Source organism: Poecilia reticulata, linkage group LG9 (genome assembly GCF_000633615.1).
Source record: "Poecilia reticulata strain Guanapo linkage group LG9, Guppy_female_1.0+MT, whole genome shotgun sequence".
NCBI lineage: Eukaryota > Metazoa > Chordata > Actinopteri > Cyprinodontiformes > Poeciliidae > Poecilia > Poecilia reticulata.
In genome coordinates, this window is record NC_024339.1 from 32801197 (window position 1) to 32812504 (window position 11308).

Consider the following 11308-nt stretch of genomic DNA (forward strand, 5'->3'; position numbering starts at 1 on the left):
TGAACTCATGTAAAAACTACAGTTTGATCAAATCACTACTAGTTATTTTCCAAAAGCTCCTCTAGTAAATGTAACATCAACCTCTGGTTATGCATCACTATAACTGCCTGAAAGTAAGAAAACAGATAAACAGCATCCAAAACCAGAAAGATAAATAATTCATAAAAAGGAAAATTTTAACCAGAAAAACAAAGAAAACTTCTAACAAGAATAAATCAGTAAATGTAACAGAGCTGAAAACTTCTATGTTGTTTTTCTAGAGCTGCGTCTGTCGGAGTGACTCTCATAACTCTGGAAATTATTTTAATAAAGGCTGTTACTTTTAAAATGATTTAAAATACATTTAAATAAAATAGATCATGCTCTCAAGAACTTCTTGAACCAAATATATTTTAAGAAAAAAACATTTTTCTTTACTCACCTGTTGATGTTGGACTGCAGTTTCAGGAATAAAGTAAAACTTCTATTAAAGTGTTTTAAAATCTAAGTCTAGTTAAATCAAATCTTCTCCTTCCTCTCTGACTGTTTCTGCTCCTCTGCTGAAGTTCGACTGCAGGATGTTCCAGTAAAATTCCTGCTCTGGGTGTTTCTGACATGATCTTCCTCATTCCTGCAGAAACAAAGTTTCCCTTCATCAGAGAAGCTGCAGGCATAAAACTGAACCAACATGAACAGGATGCAGATCAAACACATGGAAACATTTACTGCTTTCATAAACATTAACATCATTCATTTTACTTCCATAAAGCTTCATGTTAAAATCATACTCAGTGTTCAGTGAAATCATTGCAGATCAGATTTCATCTAAATTAAACCCTGAGAGTCTCTGACTTTCAGACTCAGCAGGTCTGATGTGGATGAAGATTAGAACAGGAAGAGATTCATGTTGGGGTTTCATTTCTTGATTGGTGCTGGAAGAAAAGCTGCTGTAGACGTTTATTGTTAATATATGTAGCAGCATAAATGGTACACTGTCACTTTAAGGCCAGTTTCTGCATATAATCACATCTCCACCTGTCACGAGGCTGCTTGCATCGTGACGTCTGTCTCCATCTGCTTCTTTCTCTGTCAAACTGTGCTGGGTAAGCCTGGCTTTCATTATTTGTCATCTTTAATAGTGACAAACTGGTCTGATCTGTGAAGCCTCTCGTTTGCTGCACCTCCAACATCTGGACCAATCTGACCTTTTGTACTGATGGTGGGCAGATGAGGCCTCAGTGGCACATTTCCCAAACTGTGTGACTCTGTGCTGATACTGTGTTGCTCTGTCACTTACAGTGACATCTGCTGGATGTAGAAAGTCATTGCAAGTAAATTCAATAAAGACGGCAGTGCTGACCGGTTCATGCCCCTCATGTCGGCACGTTGATGCCTCAGCATTGTGGAAGAGCTCCAGTTACAGTAAGACAAAACCTGGGAGATAATCCTTCATTTTTCACCTACAATATAAATCAGTGGTTCTTGAGAATAGGGACAAAACAGGTCCTATGGATAAAGCACAAAATTTGAATAAAATATACACAGAATATTATATTTTCAAATATCTGACTAAACTAACCTGGGTCATGTGAGCACAACAATGTATATTTTCCAGGTATTTGCTGAATTTATTTTATTTATTATAAACATTGTAGTTGGTGGATGATGTATGGAGAGCCATTTCATCCAAAATTAAATAAATAACAAATGAGTGAAATAAATCAAAAAATGAAGAAAATTATTTTTCATTTATCCATTTACCCATTTTTCATTAATCTATTTTTCATTTAACCACTTTTCAATTTCCCTTTTTCATTAACCCAATTTGTTTCATTTATTAACCCAATTTTTTTCATTTATTTATTTTCCAGATTATCAATTTCTCAATTTCTCTTTATCATTTATCTATTTTTCATTTATCTATTTTTCATTTGTCCACTTTTCATTTATCACTTTATCTATCTACCCATCTTTCATTAATCTATTTTTTAATTTAACAATTTTTCAATTTCCTTTTTCCATTAACCTGATTTTCTATTTCCCAGTTTCATTAATCAATTTCTCATATATCCCTTTTTATTTACCCATTTTTCTTTTATCTATTTTTCATTTAACATTTGTTTGAAAAATAGTTACTTTTCCCATTTCCCAATTCCCCTTATTCATTTAGTATTTCCTTATTTTCTTATTTATCACATTCTATTTCCCCGCAAAACTTGGAAAAAATAAATGCAAATGAGGAGAGGCACGTCATCAGGCTACAACTTCCCCAATTKSTTGGTTAGCGTCACACCCATACTTTGCTTCAAGAAAAATGGCGACCTACTAAAGGGTTATCAATAAGCTGAAGCTCATTAACTTCTTTAGAAAATAGTAGTTGATAGGTATTTTCCTAGAACCTACATAAAAGAACCACAGACAACGTATATGAATTTTATGACAAAGCTTCTGAAGCAAAAGGAGAAGACTCTGTCAACTGCTTCTCAGAGCTGTTCACAGAGCGTTCTGCCAATCTTTGGATACAGCTTGTCTTTTATTATCAAACTTCAAAGAGGGAGGAAAGGCAAGATAAGACAGCAGAGGAANCGCCTCTCACCGTGGGCAACTCCAGAGTGGAAGTACGTCCAGCCCCTCTCAAGGAGACTGGTTCCAGAACCAGAGCCATGTGTCGAGGTGAGGCCTCTCAGCCTCGCACACTAGCTCCGGTTCCTTCCCCACCAGAGAGGTAACGTTCCACGTCCCAAGAGCCAGCTTCTGCAGCCGAGGATCAGACCGCCAGGGTCCCCTCCCTCGGCTGCMRCCCATAGCACAATGCACCTGACCCCTTTGGCCCCTCCCACAGGTGGTGAGCCCATTGGAAGGGGGACCCACGCCTCCTCTTCGGGCTGAGCCCAGCCAKGCTCCGTGGGTAAAAGCCCGGCCACCAGGCTCTCGCCATCGTGCCCCATCTCCAGGCCTGGCTCCAGAGTGGGDCCCCGGTGACCCGCGTCCGGGCGAGGGAACGCCAGATCCAAGGTTGTTGTGCATCATAAGGGGTCTTCAGGCTGCACTTTGTCTGGTTCCTCRCCTAGGACCTGTCTGCCTTGGGTGACCCTACCAGGGGCATAAACCCCCAGACAGCATAGCTCCTAGGATCATTGGGACACTCAAACCCCTCAACTACGATAAGGTGGCAGCCCAAGGAGAGGAAATAACCAACTGAGTATTTGAATTTATTTTTTCTTTTTCTACATATTTGTAAGACAACAAGACAGTTGTCACAGTTTTCTAATTGGACAATTAAGTGTTGACAAATATAGTAAATAAACTTTATTATATTTAGATTTCTACTATGTGACGAATGTCTGACAGTGCTTTGACACTGACAGGCCCTGATTAGCTATTAGTTATGAGATGTTTTTTAGTTTAATGCCTCACACTTAGTCCATGGTCCCTTTTGTAATTTTTTAGATATTTTGTAAACATTGATAATAAGCATTGATTTGAAATAACATTTAGAGCAATAAGGCACAATCAACATGCAGCCTGTGAAGGATGATTAGACAACTAAGCAAGAGTCAGTTTTTTGAGAAATATTATTTATTAAACATGCACAAATAAAGATTTTCTAATATATATTGACCTTTTTTCCAAATAACACAAGAATCCATTTTTTAACTTCCTGGTTGGACTGTGTGGTCCCTTATGCTTCATGGTTTGTTGTAGTTTGTTTCCAGTCTGGCTGTACAAAGAATGATAATAAATTAAGTTCTGCATCATAATCATATTTTATTACAGTCTGCTTCACAGTTATTGGCAAACTAAAAGTTTTCTTCCAAACTTTTAGGTTTGCAAATACATTTGCAGTAATACTAATTTATTGTTCACTTTGCTTTACTGGAAAGGTTATAACAATAAAGAGGATAAAGAAAGTCTGACACTTTATTGAGTAAAACATAAATAATTGTTTACCAGGCTCAATTTCTCTTATCATGTACAGATAAATAAAATGCAAACATTTTGTGTTTTTGTTTAAGTTTGACAGAAACCAGCAGCTCTGAGGCTGGTTTGATTTTTGTTTTTCATTATTATTCATGCTTCCAAGCAGAAACATTTGTCTAAACTCTGTTATTAAAAATACTTCTTATTGTTAGGGAGATTAAAAAACTATAAATACACTTCATGTTATCAGAGTCAAATACAAAACACATGAACACTAATATAAAAAAGAACTTTATTTTTCAAATAATAAACCATAACACCAAGTACATTAAAATTATGAAACTAAATCAAAGAAAATATTCCTGATTCCAGTTTAAATCTCTGCTGTTTATATTGTAAAGATCAAAAGTTCAGAGTTTATGATGGATTTAAAGACGGTACCAGGTTATAATTTCTGTTTCAAAACATAATTTCATGCTGCAAGCCGTAAAAAAAATGAAACAAAAAACCAAGAATACACAAGATCATCAACTAACAAAAATTATTTAATAATTCATCTATAAATTTCTGAATCCTCATCTGATGAATTCGCTGCTCAGCAGTTGTGAATGTGAACCTGCTGTTTTTATAGAACCACAGAAAGAAAAGTTCTTGACAAATACTTGAACATAGTATTAATATTATCAAATCAAATCAATGATAATAGTATTATCATTGATTTGTTTTTGTCTTGCATAAAAGTGATGCTCTCTGTTTTAATCTAAATAGGTCCGTAAAGTTCAACTGAACTACAAAGTAAAGATGAAAACATTTAGGAAAATAAATCATTTAAAGATTAAAAATAAGAGAGCAAACAAGAATAGAAGTGAAAACCCATAACCACAAAAATATGATGCAGGAACATCATAGGTCAGGATTAATATTCATTTTTCAGGAACAATTTATTGGGTCAACGCTTTGCATTCTGGGATTCAGAGTTTCTTTTGTCTCAGAGCCTCTTTTGTTCTCAACAGTCGTTTCCTCTCCTAATTTTAACGCTTTAATCACATTCAGGATAAACTTTATTGGTCAAATTTTTCTGCACAAACAGAAAAGCTTGAAACCAGATTTTATTTTGGTTTCAGGTTACAGGTAACATCTCCCTGGTGTAGCAGCCTTCATTCTCCTTCACCATGATGTCGATCATTTCGATCAGCTCAGTGACTTGTGAACGATTCTTTATTTTATAGTTATTAAACACATGGTATCTTTCTCTACAGTCTCTGATTAGATCCTTACAGGCATCATCACATTCATCTTCAGTATAATCTTCAATGGACGCCTGATCATATTCCAGTGCGTCTCCTCTAGAAAAAAGCACAACCGTAAACTTTTTATAATTGTTTCCCAAAACCTTCTCAATCATTCTCAGTGTCTCTCTGTCTCCTTCAGTTAATCTGCTGATCGGTAAAACCAGCAGGAAGACATGAGGACCTGGAGCCACCAGACTGAGACATTTCTTTAACTCTTCATTGACCTGATCTGAGGTCATGTTGGTGTCAAACAGACCAGGAGTGTCAACAACAACAACATGACGACCGTCTGCCTCACTGTCAGCTTTCTGACAGGTTTTAGTGACTGACTGAGGAGAAGCTTCAGATTTAAACGCTTTTCTTCCCAGGATGGTGTTTCCTGATGCGCTCTTCCCAGCACCAGTTTTCCCAATCAGAACCATCCGGAGACGATCTGAGAAATTACAGCAAAAATAATAATTATACACAGAGAACCATTTAATAATATGATTATTTGATTGAGGGCTGCACAGTTGTGTACAATATCCTGTGTACAATACAGGCTGCACTGTCTGTATTGCACACAGGATGGTCATGTATTGGAACAATGTCAACAATTAGGAAATAGGTCACACAGGGAAAAACTACTTTCTAAAAGACAAAGGTTTGTGTTTTGGTTGCTTGAATACAGGACATTTAAGCAAGAACTGTGTTAAACGCATCACTTGCAAACACTGTAACCAAAAGAGGGTTTTCTCCGGGTACTCCGGTTTCCTCCCACAGTCCAAAAACATGACTGTCAGGTCATTTGGTCTGTCTAAATTGTCCCTAGGTGTGAGTGGTTGTGTGTGGTTGTGTGTCTCCGTGTTGCCCTGCAACAGACTGGTGACCTGTCCAGGTGACCCCGCCTCTCACCCAGAACATTAGCTGGAGAGGCAGCAGCAGCTCCTGACCCCACTGAGGGACAAGGGTGTAAAGAAAAATGGATGGATGGATTATTTGATTGGATTAAAAATGAACCAAGTTTAAATAAGTTGTAACATTTGTCTCTTAAAGTCATTATTTTCTAACGAGAAGCTGAGAACAGTTCTGATATGTCCTGAAGGGACAGTAAACAAGTTTACTATTTATATTTTATTGCTTTGACGTTTTGAAAATGTGTTTCATGTTTAGATTTTTACATCTTAATCAAGCAGAACATCAAGAACTGACCAAACATCCCAGCAGGTTTTTCCACTTCCTCTTATGTTTCTGGTTTATCTGGTTAATAAATGATGTCCAAACTTCTCAACTTTGTCGACTTTTGATTCTGATTCAACATTCATTCTTATTTGGTTGGAGTCTGTCAGCATCTTTACCAGGTTAAAAATCCCAAACTCCTTTTTCTTTAACTCCATTTTTGTTTTCCATTCTCTGTATTTGATCGTTTTCTCTTGGACTTTGACCTGGACTCTGGTTTTCTCTGCTCATTCTGAGGGATTCAGCTTTTGTTGATGTTTGGGTGGACTCAGAGATAATGATCAATGAAATCCTTCTTCATATTTAACTTGAGTATGATGCTGCCATCCAGTTTGGATTCATGTTGAAAAGTTAATTACATTTTAAAAACCAGAACAGATTCTCATCCAGAGTTTGGAGAGACTTTCATCAGACCTGGATGTTTTCTTTAGGTGGTAATGTCTCTGATTACCAGAGTAAAAGGAGGCCCAGAGGATGAAGAACAGCATATAGATGACGTAATTTATGTGAATGGAAAGGAGATGGTTATGCCGATCTGACATTTGTGTTTTTGTGTATTTTTACTTTTATTCATTTATGGCTATTGTGTTTTTTTGATGCATTGCTCTTATTGTTTTTTTGCAGGCTTGTCCTGCTTCTAAGACAAATTTCTCCGACGGGGAGACTAATCAATTATCTGATCAGTATATATGGATAAGTCAGAACAATGTCATCATATTGAACACAACCAGTTTTATCCACAGTCAGGGGCCCTCCAGACATTCAGGGGCCTCCAAACATTCAGGGGCCCCTATAAATGATTTAATTATAACACAGACCATAAATCTAAACTTGTAGCATTAATTTATAGAGAATAAAATTTTATTTAACGCATTCAGCAGAGAAAAATAAATACATAAATAAATACATAAATAGTACATTTAGGATTGAGGTATTAAGTCTATTTTGATAAAGTTTAAAGAATCATCTTTATAGTTTCATTGTTGTGTTACCATGGCTACAATATGGTGTAGTCTTTGTGTTTGAGCTGGTTTGTTCACAAATACATCACAGTATATAATAACCAATAATCAGTGATTGATTTTAAACTCAGTCAGTTAACCTGGTCTCCATGTCACATGGACTTCTCTAAATCTACATTTAAACATGTTAATGATGCTGAGGTTCTTATAGGAGGGCCCAGGGGCCTTTGGTTCTGTCGAAGGCCCTATTCTAACTTGGGACAGCCCTGTATGAATAACTGCTGCATCTCTGCTGGAATCTACCTGGAATCTACCTGGAATCTACCTGGAATCGACTTGGAATCCCCCAGTAGCCTCTATGCTATTCCTCCGATGCTTTTAGGACATTTTGATTTATTTAATTGTGGCATGTTTGGTTTTTGCTGCAGTTCAAATTGTTGATACAGTATTTTTCACTGATGTTTATGTGATATTCTGTGAGCTCCAAATGGGCCGAATCTTCCTTTAACACTTGAGGTTCTGCAGTAACTTCTATTTACAGCCGCTCACCTCCAGCCCAGATCCCATCAGCAGCGGCTTTAACCCGCCTGGTAGAAACATTAAGGAGAAGCAAAGCAAACAGAGAGCAGGTGGTACCAGGTGGTACCAGGTGGTACCCACTCAGTGGGACCGACTCATACTGCCTGAAGCGAACCGGACATTTAGTTCAGCTCTGGGACAGAATGATAAAATTAAAGTCTGAAGTTTTCTCTGCAGTTGAACCATTTCTGTGTTTAAGGGCGAGAAGATTTTTTCCCTCTATTACGAGAATAATTACAAAAAATTAATAGAAATTCATAGAAACACATGTCTAAATGATGTCTAAATGTTTTTTATCCTAAGAATAAATTATATTTCTAACCCAGCAAGAGAATATGTCATCTTTTTCACTTTGCTTGTAACACTCCAAATATAATACTTAGTTTAGCAAAGCAATTAAGATTTAACATTTTGAGCTGTAAATGTTGTCTTATTGGTTTTGTTTTGTTGACACTAAACTTTAAGCTAATGTGTTTTAATCATGTTTTGCAGTCAGATGGTGATTCGTACGGATCACTGAAAAAAGAAATAATCAGAAACATTTTCTTGTATCTCAATTATTCAACACGCTTGATCATCAGAAGTGTGAAAAATTAGAATCTATTAGAATGTTGAACAGATTTATTTAGAATTTGTAACGGTTGTGTTTACCTATTATCTTTGCTTCATGTGTTCACATACTAATGATTTAGCTTTGTAAAAACTTTCATTCTTACCTTCAGAGAAACTTCCTCCCTTTGCCCCTGGCGGTTCTGATGAGGTTTTTTTGTTTTTCTTCATAATATTCTCTACTTTATTCATTAACTTTTCATCGTCAGGTGTAAACATCTCATAGCATCTTCCTTCACAGTCACTAATAAGCTGTTCAGTGACGGGATAATACTGTCGACTCTCTTGAGTTTTGATGACCACTGAGCGTTTGAGAGCATCAAAATCAAACAGCTTCAACATGGAATCCAGTTTCTTTCTTCGCTCATCAGGGAAATTTGAAGGATTCACCAGCAGCAGCAGAACATTTGGTCCAGGAGAACAGAGATCCCTAGATCTCGTTTCCACTGCTCTCATTCTTTTGTCGGTCATATCGTAAAGGTCAGGAGATGTCACCATTGTTACTGGTTTTCCTCTCCACTTTCCAAGGAAGGTTGCACATTGGGAGAAAGGTTTCTGGGTGAGAAACTCTTGATCTCCGATCACCTGTTTAACAAGTTCAGTCTTTTTCTTTGTGCCTTCTCCAAGTATTAGAATCTTAATGTGATCTGCACACAATAGAGAGAAAAATCAAATGTTGAAACATAATCTTACAGAGAAGCAGATGAACAACATGCTGGAAAAACTCAAAACAAACTGATCACAAATCACTTTGTGTCTCATTTAAATCAAGGCAGGTTAGTCTGTGTAGAAAGAAGTTAACATGTTGATGGCGGACTGTATAATTAATGTCAAGCAGCTTTTCCAGTGCATGAAAAAATACATCATGGGACTACCTGATACAGTTTTGGCTCTTAAGCTTTTGGACACCGTGTGCTTGGACATGATGGACATGTCCAGGCTCAGATGCCATTAAAGCAGAACTTCTCAAATAGTTTGGCGCGTGGCGAAGTGTCAGGGGGGCCGCGAGAAGCAGGACTTTATAATTGTCTTTGTTCATGTTAACTGATAAACAAACCTCCGGTCACTAGGTGGCAGCAGTGTTCAAACTAATCAACAGCCTGCCTGTTGAAGCCAGTAGAAGTAGCCACAGCACTGTTGTAAATGTAGCAGAAGAAAAAAACAACAAAAAAATTAAGCAAAGGATACAAGTGTGGATGTTTTGAAATATATCTATCTAGAGGAGAGATGGGGAAGTTTGACAGTGAAAAGATAAACGACAGCAGAGATCAGTGGCCAGGATAAGAGATTCTTATTTTCAAATACAAGAATACAGTCATTTTACTACGAGTCATATACTACGTGTATGATGATTTACGCCATGTGTTGTTGTCCTCCATCCCTGCGCCACCGCCAGCTACCACCAGAGGGGGTTTCCCCAGCTCCCTTCTGACGCCCYACCCCGCGGGTGTGTCACCACGCACCTGCAGGTCATCCGATCATCACCAGGAGCTTAAGAGGAGCCGCCTAACAACACTTCCTCGCCAGAGTGTTGACCTTCGCGGTAACAGAGATCAGTAAGAAAGCCTTATATTGTTAATCCTGCGTGTTCTAACGCCTCCATCTCCTCACCCCAGGTTCCATCAAGTCTGAGAGCCGGATCGAGTCCAGGACCAACCAAGCCCGTCAGCTGGATTCGGGTTTCCCCGGCGAGCACCATCGAGTCGGTCTCTCTCTCCCTCAGCTCCCCGGACTGACATCATTCTGGCTCCTGCCCCCCAGCCCCGACGCTTCTGCCCAGCCTCCAGTTCATAGTTTTCCCTTGATCTTCAGTTTTCTCCTGAGTGTTTTGCTGCATGTGGGTTCGGAGTATTTCTAAAAACATGACATCATGATTCTATGTTGCTGATTAAATAAAATTATATGGTAATGACGTGTTTATAGTCTAGACATAAATCACCAAGTTTGTGACGAAAAATAATTAAATTTCCGTTTCCTTTCAAACAAAATATTGTCGACAAAAAAAATTCCTTATCCTCCAAAAAACTAAGTTCCAAAAGTATTTCCCCATTTAATTCCAAAGTCCTAATCAAAAAGGAAAAATCCAAAATGTCGAAATCCCTCAAAAAGGATTAGGAAAAAAATTAGTGGTACCACTAAAAATCCATGAAAGAAAAAGTCTGGATCTCTGGGGCGTCCTTCTTCCTTACCGGTGACGTCCTCCTGCTCCGGGCGGCGTTTCCTGGGTGTAAAGTGATCCAAAAACCCAAAACCGTGGCGCTGGGGCAAACTCCGATGGCCGTTTACTTCTTTTAGATCATTTTTTAATTATGTCAAACCATCAATTCAATTGTCCCGCTGCACAGACTAACGGTGTGGGTCTCCTTCCCGGTTGCGCGCTGCGAGCCGACGCACATTATTTGTTTATCCAAATACATAAAACCTGCAGGATGCTCCCAAATAATCAGGTTTAAAACAGTGGAAATTTAAGATTTTCAAACAATCGAGTAATGAAAACTGTTCTAAAAACAATTGACTAAGTTTATTTTTTAATGTTTTTATTTAAAGGAGAACCTTGTGAAGACTTACAGAAAACGTTCGATCTCCATCATTGCCAACAAAAGGTATATAGCAAAGTATTGAGATGAACTTTTGTTATTGACCAAATACTTATTTTCCACCATATTTTGCCAATAAATTCTTTAAAAATCAGAAAATGTGATTTTCTGGATTTTTTTTTCTCCTTTTGTCTCTCATAGTTGAGGTACA

General features: G+C 37.8%; 2 protein-coding genes across 2 annotated transcripts in view; one reads left to right on the forward strand and one right to left on the reverse strand.

The window, feature by feature from the left end:
* Positions 1-5020: 5020 nt before the first annotated feature.
* On the reverse strand, positions 5021-5614 carry LOC103470806 (GTPase IMAP family member 7-like). The gene has a single exon (XM_017306546.1). The coding sequence runs from the start codon at positions 5612-5614 to the stop codon at positions 5021-5023; it is 594 nt and encodes a 197-aa protein (XP_017162035.1).
* A 4173-nt stretch (positions 5615-9787) lies between these two features.
* Positions 9788-11308, forward strand: part of LOC103470805 (uncharacterized) — a 10254-nt gene continuing 8733 nt past the window's right edge. Inside the window, exons 1-3 of the mRNA XM_008419474.1 lie at positions 9788-9803; positions 9891-10103; positions 10177-10397. Coding sequence (XP_008417696.1) covers positions 9788-9803; positions 9891-10103; positions 10177-10397 — 450 coding nt within the window. The remainder of the gene's footprint in view (positions 9804-9890; positions 10104-10176; positions 10398-11308) is intronic.

Excerpts from the sequence above, each read along its gene's own strand:
- LOC103470806 (XM_017306546.1), bottom strand. The coding sequence starts at position 5,614 with ATGGTTCTGATTGGGAAAACTGGTGCTGGGAAGAGCGCATCAGGAAAC.